Source organism: Convolutriloba macropyga, chromosome 4 (assembly GCF_964194025.1).
Source record: "Convolutriloba macropyga chromosome 4, txConMacr16.3, whole genome shotgun sequence".
NCBI classification, from domain to species: domain Eukaryota; kingdom Metazoa; phylum Xenacoelomorpha; order Acoela; family Convolutidae; genus Convolutriloba; species Convolutriloba macropyga.
Genome location: NC_134471.1, coordinates 23,551,026 through 23,566,084, shown reverse-complemented (window position 1 = coordinate 23,566,084; position 15,059 = coordinate 23,551,026). Strand labels below are relative to the sequence as shown.

Sequence of the window (15,059 nt, the reverse complement as noted above, 5' to 3'; positions counted from 1 at the left end):
CAACTCAAGGCAATTCCGATAATTAATAAAAAAAATCCATTTTTGGGGAATTCAGGCGACAAAGGATGTGGCCTGAATTCCGCAAGTGAACGTAACCGAATTAAAAAGAAAAATCATTGAAAGTCATTACGGGTTTGCACTGTAATGTATACAACTAAAATTCCTCTGTCAAGTATGTATTTTGAGGATTTTTATCACTATCACGGCCACTATATATTTCCAAAAATTGTCCAATAGTGGTTCGACAAAAATATCGTTTTGAAATATAGTTTCCAACTACCCGTTTCAAGGAGTGTTTTGGTTCAAACCTGCTAAATTGAAACATTTGAGTTAATAAATTTCAATTAAACTTATTTGACTCAAACATTTTCTTCAAATCTTTTGTATAAACTACTTTGCGTTCAGCCGTAGCGGGATAATCTGTTTTATTCTGGAAAAACTTCTGTACAATTGGATTTTGTGATCCGTTTCCGTAACTTTTGTTTCTAAAATAATGTTCAAATATATCTAATACTCTATCATTCACACGGCTTTCCATATTTTATTTAAAGTTTACTATAGAAACAGATATAGATCTCATTACAATTAATTTGTTTTATCAATATTATAAAACTGCGCATTTTTAAGCTACTTTCGTTGAAAGTAAAATTCGTTGTAGTGATCCCACGACAAACTGCTCATTTCGTCTGCGGGCAGAGCCAGCTGGGCGTTTTTCTTAGAATTTCTTGGCGACTGTTGGATAGAGCCAGGAGGAACCAGAGATGCCCGTCTAGAACCCCCCTCGGGACCACCGGGTGCTGCAGATGTGCCCGCACTAGAGAGTAGCATGAACCCAGCAGAAGTAAGAGATTCAAATGCCTGAAACATTACAATTAATTTTATATTTTCCTAATTAAATTCAGGGACAAAAGGCCCCTTAAATAAAAAAAAATTGAGATATGAAGGTTTTCGTTTTATAAATAAAAAAATAGATGTACATGTGTTACGTGACTGGATATGTCACTAAGAAAATCTGGCACAATCGAGAACGGCGTAGAAAGAGAGAAGGCGGCGAATTTGAAATCTGGCTTTGAAAACTCAGGCACTCTGCAGAGATCGGGAATTTTAAAACGTGCATGTTTCAAACTGTCTCAAGGTACGTTTGATCTTATCCGTCGAAATTCCTAGTCAGTGATTTGAAAACCTCCATCTAGTGATAACTTGCAAATTTTTTACAAGTTGTCTGATCAGCACTTATAGTTCCGGACAAAGCGGTCTCAAAAAGTATATTTTTCCAGACAACACAGTCCCAGACAAAATAGTCCCAAATAAACATAGGTTTAAACATATGCACGCGCAAATTAAAAAACAGACTCATTACGTTACTCAATTGTATGCCAGTGATCAAATATTAAGCTGATTAGAACTCAGTTTTAGCATATTTTGCACGTTTGATATATAATTTGCTGTTTAATACGATAAAAATGTATTTGCGTCACTAGCGGCGTCAGTAAAAAAGAAAAGAGGCAATTAGCGGTAATTTTGGGCAGACAGCTCTCCATTTTTCTGTTCAGTCAGTTCTGCCTGTTTATGTCTCTGAGGACAACATTTTGCGTCCAGGGAAATATTTTATGGAATAGGAGCACAAGGGGCTTCCACAATATGGACCCCCAGGTGCGCGGATTATCTCGAGGGACCCCTCCCCTTCAAAAATAAACCACCAAAACGACTACAAAATGTCAGCCAACACTCTCTCTTATCCTTGCGATGTCAGGACAAAATACCAAAGCTATATTACGCAATGTGCTAAAATACCAAACAAATTATCCAACATTTTACCCAATTGTAGAAAATATCAGAAAGATGCCTAAATGGATAATTGGTATTGCATATAAGTATATTGATAATTTAAGCGGCCCGTGGGACTTGATAAAAAATCATCACAACATAACATGGGATCAAATAGCCGCTGAAGTATATTAAGGCTTGCTTGTAATACCGATGACTGCTAATTTGTAATCGCACTACGGAACGAAAAGATTAAAGGGAATAAATTGGTTAGTATGACATAGGCTATTTTGGCACATTGGGTATTTTGGCATCAGATACATTGTCATCTAACCGTTTCTGCAATAGCCAATAAAGTTTTTGATTAAAAAACAACACACTAAGACTTACTGGTTTGATATCACATTAATATATTTTTATTTGCGTGGTTAACAACATCGGTTCTTGAGTTTCTCATTGAAGCTTTCAAAAACAAATCTTTCTCAAATCAAAAGATTGAATCTTGTTTCGGGGATTGTTGTTTCATTCATTTTACTATTTGTTTTCATTTGCTGCACACTTATCAAAGGTTCATCGCAAAAAAACTAATCGGACTATTCCAAATATGGACAAGTAAAAAAAATCTGGTCAAAACCGACGAGCAAACACCTTGATTATATCTGTCGAAATTGATTGCAAAAATTTATTGTAGGTTTCCCATAGTCCCTCCAAAAAATAACTCCGACTGTCTGATAAAACGGCCAATTTCTTGAGAGTTATTTTCCAGGATTAACGACAGACCCTGAAAAGTCTCAAAAGCGAGCGGTACAAAAAAGTCATGTTCATCGCATTTGCGTTATGAGCAAAGTATTTGAGCTGACCAGCCAGTTCGACCGTCACCCTTGTCCTTACTGCTACTTTGAAAATTGCTGTTGACTGCCGCGGTGAAGTCACCGTAATGTCAAAAGAAGCTGGTTTGAGGCTGTCCAAGATGGATTGATAATGACACCTGGCCCAGTCTTTGCTTTCATGAATCAAATTCTTCTTCTCCAACGGTGAAAGATTTGCAGACGAGAAAGCTGCGACAAGACAGTACCTGATTCAAGATTCAATTAAGTCTTCGTTTCATGCAATTCCGTTTCCATGACCGTGGCATGTGGCTGCATGGTTGCCGATCAAACGGTGGTTTAAACTTACTCGATATTCATCTGGTTGCAAATGAAGGCCTAGTGCTAGAATAGGTTGTAAAACAAGCGGTTATTGCACTTGTGGATGTGATAATGACAAAAGATGGACTGGGTTTTCTATTGATTTCGTGTTCTTGACTGACTTAAAAACTCTTCAATATGTTCGCACCATGGGCTTCTTGATTTCTAGTTTGTGTATACTTTGTGATGTCGAAATGCATTGCTCTAAATTAGATCGAGGTGGATTTTATCATCTAGTTTTTGGACAACTGTATTATGAGAGAATAATGAGAAACTGGATATTACATTAAAAATGAAAAAAAAAAACAAATGAAAAATTTTCGGAGAGAAGTATCAAACCATTAGTTTATATAGCAATAATTTTTAAAGTGAAGACATATGAATAGTTCAATCTGAGTACTCGTAAAATTAAAAAGAGTTTTTGTGTTGATAGTCATGAAAAATTACATAGTATTTGGCTTATATTTTTTGCAGATAATATGGGTGACTCTCACCAGAAATTTTGTATGCTAGCAAAAACTGTTGCTTCTCAACTCAACTTTTTTACATGACGGAAAATTTTCTAGAGATGGAACCGTATATTGAAATCCCTCCTGTCATTCTCATCTTTTTTGATGACTATTGATATTTGTTGAAATCAAACTTTGCATAAAAAGTATTAAACTTAATCAACAGTCTTTATTTATAACATCAAAAATTGTGTGTATAAAAATCAAACGAAAAATTTGACCAATATGAAACCAATTTTTCCGAAAAAGTTTGCCTGAAATGGCCTAACAAGAAAACAAATCTGTGATCTAGCACCTTGAAGATTTATCAAATCAACAAAAAAGTAACGTAAAATGCAATATCCGATAAGCTGTCACCGTAGAAATTCTACTCTCAAAGAGTCTCTTATTGACAGTTTCGTCTAAATCTGACGAAAATTAGAAGATGTAAAAAAGAGAAATTCAAAACTAGAATCATATATCAAAAAAGGAAAAGACAATTTTCAAAAAGTGTTGGCTAGTCCTTCTGAAACGGAGCGTTATTCAATTGCTCCCAAAAATTTCAAAGTTTCTTCAAGGTTAGACCAATGTTATTTGCTACGACAAGTAACCACAACAAACTCATCTGTTTCTATAGTTGTTGAGCAGTGAAAAAACCAAATTGCTGCCAAAATTGTCCTAAAAGAGACAACTAAACTCCCATTTGAACAAAAATAACAGATATTAAATGTCCATCATAATGTTGTTGACTAGACGTACCTTTATGAACAGCTTTGTATGCGACCGTATTTTTCTTACACCTTAAAAGAAATTTTATAAATCTATATTTTTTGGTTTTTTCCTTCTTATGTTTTGGTATGATCCTTGTATGACTACTAAGATGTCATACAAATTATATACGACCTAGTATGCTTCAAAGAAATTCTTGCAAAATTCATCCTCGCTTCATTTTGCTAACGACCTTTATGACCTAAATTGCTGTTTTTGAAACACAGTATTCCCTTATTCAAAACATAGCATGATGAAAAATTTTTTGGTATGAATGATCCTTGTATGACTAATAAGATGTCACACAAATTATATATGACTAGTATGCTTCAAAGAAATTTTTGCAAATTTTTTTCTCTCTTACTTTTGCTAACGACCTAGGTGAACTAAACTGCTGTCTGTGAAACACTCCATTCGCTTATTCAAAAAAGAGCATGATGAAAAAAAATTGAATGACCTTTGTATGACTACTACGAAACCGTACAAATTGTATATGACCTAGTATGACTTCAAAGAATTTGCAATTGTCTTTTTTTGCTTTGCTAAGATTTGCTAACGCCAATTATTGTTGTTTTTGTTCTTCATGAAAGTCTCTATAAACTTTCCCAATGTGATGCGCCATAAAAAATATTGTGTATGATCATTATATGACTACTAAGAAATCATACAAATCATATATGACCTAGTGTGATTACTAGGAATCATATACGTATGCACCTTGTATAAATACTAAGAACTTTGTATGATGAGCAACCCGGGTTAAAAACATAAGTTAAGTAACCTGAAAATAGCAGGAATGAAGTGCAAGGAGAGAAAAAAAATAGAAAGTAGAATAACTAGTCAATGATAATTGTCATCATGACCTTTAACGTCATGCCTTTCAGGCAAATTAAATCTTCTCTCATTATGTTATTATTGGTGTCTAAATAAAGCAGTAGAGATTACTCAGTGTATTTTTTCCCATCCGATCTTGGCGTTTGTTTTTCACTCAATCAGCTAAGTTGACATTTTTCTAGCAAAGTTGACTAGTAAATTCGAAGAAAACTTCACATTGAACACAGCAATGTTAACGGAGAATATGATAAAAAAATACAATAATTGCAGTTATTAATGTTTTACATAATACAACAAAATTAATCGAATCGTTCATCAAATAAACGTTGAAACAAATGATTGTCGATCACCACTCCCATTCTGGACAACTTGTATTTTTACTCAGATAAAACCTGGCAAATGTTTGTGCTATAGCGTTAAGCAGATACTTTAAGTAAATATCATTTTTCTCACCATATAGAGTAAAGTTCTTTTGACGTCCTCAGGCGAGATCGGACGGTTATCTTGGACAATCTTTCTTGCAAAAATGGTTGTCTTGCAAGATCTTGTGAGAAGATAGATAACCAACTTCTTTTAAGAAGTTGGTTATCTCGCAAATCTTATGAAATGAGACTGTATTTAAATGAGTTGAATGATACAGGGGTGAATAAATCGGGGTTAAATGATAGGGGGTTAAATGAATAGGGACGAAAAAGCGGCACACCGATTTAATTTATATATTTGCCAAATTATTTAAGCTGTACCCTTTCAATGGACGTGTGCTTCAAAAACAGCCGGGCACTGTATCTGTCATCGGTACCCTTGTCCGGATCTCGGCTCTCGTTCAAAGTCTCTCCAAATGCTTCACGGCACAGACTCACTCTCCCGCACACCAGAATCCGGTTCAACTTTCGGAATTTCACGTCGGCTAAATCACCTCGACCCGAAGCGAATGTACCCCGATATCCAAGAGTTATGAATCCGGCTTTGGATGCGTCAATTTGGTTTGAACCATCGTTTGCTCCAGAATTGTAGTCAGCAACGCCTTAAAAACGATAAGATTACGAACGAGTTTTCATTCAGCACCTCTTTTCCCAGCCAAGGGATCAACTCATTTTCAGCACAAGGAAACGTAAGAAAATAGCGCAAGGAAAATAACTTAATGCAAGAAATGTGCGGAAAAATATGTAGGAAATGAGTGGATTGCTATGTTGAGGAGAATTCAAACCAATTTCATTCATTTTATCCCGTTTATACTGCTCATTGAATCAAAAACGCTCGTAATTTTTTTTCATCGTTTTTAAGTATTTTTGATTTTTTTCTCACTATTATTGCTTATATCTTCATTCCGTACCCTGCGCACAGAAATTGAGCTGATTTACGGGATTTTTAAATAAAATAAAATTTGTTCACTTTATTGCCTTATTCTCCCATTTTTCTAGATCCTTTTCTGCTAAAGTTTTTCTCATTGTACTCGATTAATACACAGAGCAGTTGCCCCACTCATAGCCAAATTTTCCCTCAATTTTGTAATAAGTTTCCCCAAGAAGGTAAGTCAGAAAATAAAACTGCATAGCAATGAGCTGGATCTTGCAACAAAAATTTTTAGAAATTGACATTGTCCCTAGTCGAGACCAGATGTCTTTTTTTCCGTGATTTCTGCTACAAATAGTTATCTTCGACATCTTGAAGGCGATCGTTATCTTGCAAGATCTTGCTAAACGATGGTTATCGTGCAAGATGTTTAGGGCCTCATTAGTTGCTACAAGTAATTCATTATATTTCACTTTAGTCAGAAATTATTGTTCCAACCCCACTTGTGGGGGGAGGAACTATATACTCAAGTGGGTTTTTTGTTGTTAAGACAATTTTGGCCGATCGATACATTCATTGTAGAGAGTTGTGAGTGGTATCATTAAAAAACACGTACATCCTAGAGTATGGAATTAAAAAGATTCTTTTGAATTTCGTTTTTACAGGGAGTTTTCGAAGTTTAAAGTTTTGTGAATATTCGACAATTTTCATTTACAATTTCAGTTTTTTTTCTCTAAAACTTGGCACAATTTTGCTAATATTATTTAAATTAAGTTAAAACTTTTAACAATAGAGTGGTATTGTTATCATTAGAGACAAAAGAGGGTTGCTGATTTGTTTGATTTTGAGTTTCTTTGGACATGTGTGAACACGTGATATTTGGCATAACTTTGTTCAATTTTAGGGGAATTTTCGTTCAAATTAAGATTTTTTCTATAAAAATACTAATTCAAAATTACATTTCACGCCACAAAAAACATCAATTTTGCGTTCATAATTGACGAAAGGTGATAAAAAGACTAGTTCTGGTCTCATAGAAAAGTTTTCCATCAAAAAAATTCGAATTCTAATTTAGAGCTCCTTTTTAGAATTAGGAAACTTTTCTTATTTTTGTTGTTTTCTTTTTGAGTCACCTAGAGGCGAGTAACTTCTCATATCGCCGTTCCATTAATGACAAACCTCATATGCATTCGAATGAGGCCCAATGAACAAAAATTTTGTTTTCAAGGAATCACTCATATTTTTTTGCTTCGACTCTGAGTTTTCGCAACATAATTGAAATTTTGATTTTCTTTTTCAAGTTTTACAATTTCTTTGGAGTCCTGTGGCAAAGTCTCATTGACTAAAAGTGCAATAGATTTCGTAATGAGCATTAAGTGAAGAACCTATCTAGTGCTTTATATGGACAGCTAGTGGCTGTTAAGACTTCGAAAATAAATTTTCGGATTTTTCTTCAGCATTAACTATTGATAAATTTATTTTCGTGAACTGCAAGTCAGTCTGAGTAACCAAGGGACCCCTTTACTTCCTACTGCAACCAAAATAAATCTGGTTAGCAGTTTCGTCTTCTCGCTATTGGTCATTTGAACTAAATGCCACAAGACTTCAAAAAAATTCAAAATTTTTGGATATATTCGTATTATTGGTACGTTTTGAAATCTCATCACATTATCTTAACATGGATAGCTCTCACTAGCTTAGAAAAAACTTGCAATTGATCATAGATAAAGTTTGCAGAGAATAACATATGGTTTAAATGGCTTCGACACTTTCTTCTCGCACTTTTCTTCTGATTTTTTGATTTGTGACTATTTTTATAGATGTTTTCAAAGTCAGAAGACTTATGAGATTTCTTATAGATTATCTATATTGGAAAAACATTCTTGTTCTCTCATTGAGGCTTGACTGAACGTATATTTTAACATCCATTGAATGCTATTGATTTTAATGGCTGTCAAGTTTTTAAAAACAGTTTTTCAAAAAATTCGTTGAACAGTATGCAATCGTAAACTTTGCTTCGTGAACTGCAAGTCGGTCTCAGTAATGTCAGGACTCTTTTTTTCTACCGCTTTTGAATTTTGTTTAGCTAGAGGTTTTATCTTCTAAGTATTGGTTTTAAGACTTCGATGCACGAGTTTTCTTTTTTTTTTTTGGATATTTTTTCGTAATTTTGGTTCCTTTCGAAATCTTATCACATAATCTTAATAATGACAGCTCCCATTGATTTAAAAAAGACGCTAAATAGATGGAAAATAATTTTTTCAGAGAAAAACTTATGGTTTAATCGGCCCCGACACCTTCTCTCGCATTTTTCTACTGAATAATTGGTTTTTGCCTGTATTTGTTGTTGTTTTTATGGTCAGTGATTTGTTGTAATGTCTTATTTATGACTTATGAATGAAATACATTGTCGTCAATTCATTGAGAACTAATTGAGCGTGTCTATTGGCTTCCTTTGAAATCTATCGAGTTTAATGGCGTTAATACTACGGTTTTTCTCAAAAAATTTGTGGTTTTAATGTATTTGTTCTTATTTGATGATCTATTGAAGTCATATTGTTATAAAAGAAGAATCTTGTTGCGATTCAAGAGATAATTGAAATTAGAAAAGTTTCCACTGCCAATTTCATTTGAAATGCTTTTTCGCTCGATACTTTTCTTGCTCAAATTTTTTTTGAGTCTGCTGTTTTTTACTGTGCTTTTTAATCTTTGTGTAGCCGTAAAACGCTGACCGTTCTCATAAACTTCAGATGAGGTGTGAAAGCAAGAAGTTACCAGGTCACTTTATAGCGAACAGTCATAAAGTTTATGATATTATAAAATTTTCAAAAACTTTTAAATTTTTTCAGTTTTTGTTCGTTTCGCCAACTTGTAACTTATTGTCATCATTGAGATTTCCCATCCAATTCCTTGTTTTACAGGTATCATTTTGTCTACTAATATTTTGCCGTAACTGATGTTTTGTTCATTGAACAATATACCTCTTCATAAAAGTTTTGTGAGTGGTATATTTGTTTCTTTTCCTCTTCTTTTAGCACATTCGTGTAATAACAGATCCCATAGATTTTCAAATGCGGCCCTGAAAAAAAACATATTATTCAGACAATAGCTAATGATTTTAATGGCTTCTTTGTGTTTTTGCAAATTGTTTGTAATTTTTTGAGTTCTTCTGCACCTTTAGTTTTTTCCCATGGCTTGGTCTAACCCAAAAAAAGGTCCCATTTTTTTATAATGACTTTTTACTAAATTTACTGGGAATTACTTTGTGACAAGCTGATGGTCTTTTAGACTTTTGAAATTAATTGGATTAAAAAACGTTGAATGATTTTTGAATTTTGCCCCATTTGTTTCCTATTAGTCGACTTGTTACCTAGTCTCATTAAAGAAAATTTCTATCTGCTGTATAGTTAGGAAAAAGTAACTTTGTGTAGTTAAGGTTTTATCTGATTGCAGATTGACATTGTTACTAGGTCCTTTTAATTTTAGATATTGAGCTTTGCCTTGAATTTTTTGTTTTTGCCTATTTTGTTGTTTGTTTTTCTCTCGTAGTCTTTTTGATGGTATATCTCGTGAGTGTTGTAATGAGGCATGGCATTATGAAATTCAATTAGTAGTTAGGTTTTATAACGAGTTTTCAAATTAAAACATCTATTTTTGTTATCTCTTCATTTCGACAATTAAGTCGTAGATGAGCTCGGGTCGGAACATCATGTGTGAACGCACATTAACGAGCCTCCTTTTCTGAGATATAGGATGGAACAAAACTGCCTTGGATAATTGTGTCTTTTTAAAGAACAAGTTATGCTCAGCCAGCTAAGGAAAAACGTTTGTGGTCGTTGAGAACTACAAACGTTGAGAACTGCAAACACGAATAAAGAATTTTTCATAAATTGCACAATGCTCGTTTAACTTTCTTGGATCTCCACAATTGCAGTTTTCAATATATGCCCGCAAAATTACAGTGCTTTTTTTCTTAATATTAGTATTTGTTATTATCATGGTTTGCATGATTTCGATTTCCAACTACACTACTTGAATTCACATATGCTATTTGGTTTGAATTCATTTTTCCAATTTTGCGCATGGATTTTAATATTGGTGTTGTGTTGGTTGTCAATTTTGCGATAAAGAAAAAAATAATGAGAAACAATTCACTCAGGATTGTTATGTTTAGGCATGTTCCAACGATTGCAAGGTGAATGGTAATCTTGCAAGTTACAACTACGGCGAATTGTTATTTTGAACGCTTTCGGGAAAAAATATTGCAAGACGACGTATCTCCTGCCAAAATCTTGGTACATTTTGCAGGATAACCGTTTGAAGTTTTTACTGAAAGCAAGAGTTTTCTGGTGCGGAATAATCTTGCCAAAAGCGGCGAACAAAGTATTCAGGGCAAAAACAGATTGCAACATCTTCGGATTGCAGCTTTTCAAATCTAAAATTTGTCATGCGTGAGATGTTGCAGTTTTAATAATTAAAAGTTCAATATAAATTTGCTATGAAAAGTTTATAAAAAACTTAACGGAAAAACAACTAGTGTTTTGGTTTTCTAATAATTAATTTTCTAATCTTCACGTTTCACGTCACAGCTGTAATTTCTGATGCAATTTGGATCATTGAACACATTCCTGGCTTATTATTAAAAACTATGCAGTCATTAATTTCCTCAAATTGTTCATCGTTTCTTTATTTCATATTTCGAAGAAATGAAGTTAATGTTGCAGACCTTAAGAACTCCTACGGACCCTTATAGGTTTACGAAAAAATTACGAACTGTTACTAAGGGGATTGTAAATTCAAAAATCTAATACCCGGGTCGAGGTTTGGCGGTATTCTTACAAAAAACAAGCTTCCCCACACCGGTTCGAACCTATGCCCTCCTGCATGCCAATGCTCAGTCCGCTGCCCCAGCTGTCACTTACATTTTTGCAATTTCTTGTGAAATTAAATCAGATTGAGTAGCTTTTGTAATTTATATGCGGTGAATTTTTGTTAGAAATGCGGTGAATTTCGCGTTAAATTTTTGTAAGAAATGCGGTGAAATGTGCTGAATTATTTTTTTTTACCGCATTCACCGCAATCACCGCATTTCTTACATTACTTTGTCATAATAGTCTATGTGGTGAATTTTTGTAAGAAATGCGGTGAAAAGCGGTGAATTATTTTTTCTCACCGCATTCACCGCATTTCTTGCAAAATTTCACCGCATTCACCGCATTTCTTGCAAAATTTCACCGCATTCACCGCATTTCTTACGAAATTTCACCAAAAAACCTCGACCCGGGTAAGATATTACAGTAAACTTCATTTCACATTCCAGAAAGTGTAGCTTGTAGGGACCAGAGTAAATGTTACAAAGATATTTCACCTCTTACAAAATAACTAATGGCTGCGGGATGGCCAAGCTTATATTTGTAGAATTTACATTTGGTTATGAACTTGAAACCAACCTCTGCCTTCAATTTGAGCCAATTGCTTTTCAATCTGATCCTTTTCAGCTCTGTGATTCTTCAATGAGTGTCTCATAGGAGTTCCAGCGTCATCATCAATCTGAAGTGACCGAGTATTATCTGAGTGGGCAGTGCCACCATTCAACTCAGACACGAACTCTGGCAAGTTGAACCAATAGGCTTCCTGGATCAGCCGCTCTGTCTCTTTGAAGTTCTCGGGTAAGATCACCTTCTTGGATCTCATGAAGTCCAAAATGTATCTGGAGTAGGGAAGATTTTGAGAAACAGTTGCAGACTAAATTGAAGATTTGAGACTGAATGGCAGTTGGTTATAAACTGCTTAGAATTTCTCCTATATAAACTCGCTGTTTAGATAAGATCAGTTACAAAATAAGCAATATTTCAACAATATGTTTTTCAATGGAGGATATGGTCAAAAAGCAAAGCACAAAACAGGAATTATAGATTTTTTTTTTTCAATTCGAAAAGCATACTTTTGTTGTTTCAATTGAAGTGTATTATTCTATTTCTTGAGTAGAAATATTGGGTTGAAGTTATTCGGGGAAAAGTCTCTAAAATTTAAATGTAAAGTTGCTCATCAACCAAATGAGAAATGAGAAATTTGATTGAAATTCTGGTTTCATTGAAGTTCGAAAATAAGAGAGCATCAATGGAGTTGTTTTCATTGGGAATCTAATCGAGGATTAACAGCTTGGATTCTGAAGTTAACCACGATTGGACATAATTGAAGTTTGCTTAATTTACCTTCAAATAAATTTCTCATCAGAATCTATTTACTTTTTGCTACAATTCACTAATTATGATACATGATAGACTATATACATACAGTTAACCTTGCATTAGAAAATATGTGGTTTCCTGAGAACTTAAGTATCTTTGGCTCACCTGAACAAATAGGGATCTGCGTCAATGAAAAACCTTCCCTTCGAATCTTGTATTAGGTCACGTTTGTTTTCCTTCAAATCTCCCTCTTTCCCCATAAACAACTGTCCCAAAACTGATTTTTCAAACGAAGTCAGGGTGCTTAGTTTGGTCATGAACACTTTTCCTCCAACGTTTAACTCCACAATTTTCTCGATTGAGGCGCTGGAAAAGTCAGGTGGTAAATTTTCTTTCTGCTGCATTTTGTTCCTCGAATTTTAATTCCTAGAAACTGCTTCCTAGAATAACTTTTGAGAGAAAAATAAAATTCGATGTAGGCTAAATCAAGCAGATAGCGTTTAGGTTAAGAAATATTTGTTCCGCCTTTTTGTTTTTCTTTTCTGTTTCAGTTCAAAAATAATTAAGAACACTTTTCCTTATAATCTTGTGTTTTACAGGAAGTAAAAACGACTTCTGAAGAAATTTTCAGCCGCTAATGAGGCAGTGATAACCACGAGTGAACAAAGAAAAAATATCAAACAAAATCGGAGGCAATTTACGAAATGAAAAACGCCACTGAACAAAACAACAATAGAATGGCTATGTGCGTTTGAAAACGCTGCGTGACAATAAACAAGTAGATATAAAAAACGGAACAAAAATGATAAACAGGTAGAAACGAGAAAAGTGGGTAAAAATCAGACAGAAAAGCTGCTTTTGTCAATTATAATTTCAAATTCGCTTTGCAGAAACAGTAAATGTATTTGTCGGCGATTAACGTGTAATATAGGATAGATTTGCGTAGAAAAATGTAACTAACGTTGTTATGAATTTGAAATGGAATTAATCTTGACAGGAGATAAGGTAGATGAATTGGTTCACGTCATGTTAAGTTGGTAAAATGGATCTTTATTTCAAGTAAAAAGCACTTAATGCTCCAGAAAAGAAAAGGGGTGGGTAATAGCTCACGGGTACAAATTGACTTCTGATTAGCTGGGATTTAGTTAGCCGAGTGTTTACCAAATTAGCCTACTCAAATTTTTTCTGAAAAGACCCAGTTTGCAGAGAATTGAACTAAAACTCACAATTTTTTTTAATGTTTTGAAGAAAAAATCAACATTAAGCTTGCTTGATTATTGCCTTCGGCTCCAGAAAAGCAAAAGTTAATTGACAAAAACTAATTTTTAACAAAAATAATACCCTTATAATGGTCTCACAGAAGTTTCAAAATGAAGGAAGAATTGTTTTTGTAATAAACTAATTGAACGATTTGGGTTGATGTATTTTTGGGAAAAATACAAACGGAACGAAGAAAGGCAAAAATGTGGAATCTCTTCAACTTTTAGTTTATTTTTTATTAAAATAATCAAATTATTACAAAAGTAGGCTACAATTACATTCGACTATGTGACTGTGTCAACAATGGCTAGTCAAAAAGTAAGAAAAAAGAAAGCGAGAAAAATATAAAGAAGGAGACGCCAAGAAATGAGGTGTATCTTGCGAGTATTAACGTTGCATTATTCATATTTGAGCAAAATATTGAACTCTGTTTTTTATTTCCTTAGCAAACCAGGAAATTATACGAAAAATATCGCCTGTTTCCCCCCTTTTTATACAATATTTGTGTGTGCACCCGCAAGCTTTGCTTCCATCTATGGTAGTAAAATTTGTAGGAGAAAATTGGGGAAAAATTAGCCTCCCTTTATTTGCAAGCGGATTGTGGGTATTGTAACACGAAAATGGGAGGTATAGCAGCCACGTGAAGAGATTTGTGTAACAAGCGTGAGATGATTTTGCCATCACTTGGGTGTCATATATTTGCATCAATTCGTTAATTTCATCAAAGCCGGGCTTAATTTAGAAGCTGGGTAGGCATCGTGGGCTTTTAATCAATCTGATCAAAGGAGCCCATCAATGTACAAGAGTAGTTTCGTTATCGGAGAGTCATAAACCATCGAATCTACAACCCAAAGAGTGGGTATAATGATTTAAGATTGGAGCAACTTGAAGACGCTTAGGAGAAAAAATAGGGGGAAGCTGCCTTTTGTTGTTGATGGATACTTTATTGGTTTTTATCTATTCTTTTTTCGCAGAGCCGCGCAAAGTCAAATATGAAAAATGAAATGTTCCGAATTGTTTCCTTACACGCCATTCTATCCGCTCCCTTCTCAATTCTGCTTTTCTGTTTATCCCTGGAAACTGAGTTACCCCCATTCAAGCATTTCACACAGATGGGACTAGTACTTTGGGACAAGTAAAAGGGAGGATACGAAGACGCCAATTTTTCGAAATTTAGAATAGATATAAACTACTTATGTTTGTTATAAGCAAAAAACGAACTAATTTTGCTTCAATATGAGTTTCAACATTCGGATTAATTTATCAGGGAC

The 15,059-nt window shown here is 34.2% G+C and overlaps 1 protein-coding gene across 1 annotated transcript; it reads right to left on the bottom strand.

The window, feature by feature from the left end:
* Positions 1-324: 324 nt before the first annotated feature.
* On the bottom strand, positions 325-14,381 carry LOC142338328 (BTB/POZ domain-containing protein KCTD8-like). The gene is made up of 5 exons (XM_075388023.1): positions 14,303-14,381; positions 12,694-13,633; positions 11,788-12,047; positions 5,788-6,068; positions 325-858 (listed from the first exon to the last, which is right to left on the bottom strand). Exons 2-5 carry the CDS (start codon positions 12,930-12,932, stop codon positions 628-630), a joined length of 1,011 nt encoding a protein of 336 aa, XP_075244138.1. The 5' UTR covers positions 12,933-13,633; positions 14,303-14,381; the 3' UTR covers positions 325-627.
* Positions 14,382-15,059: the final 678 nt, after the last annotated feature.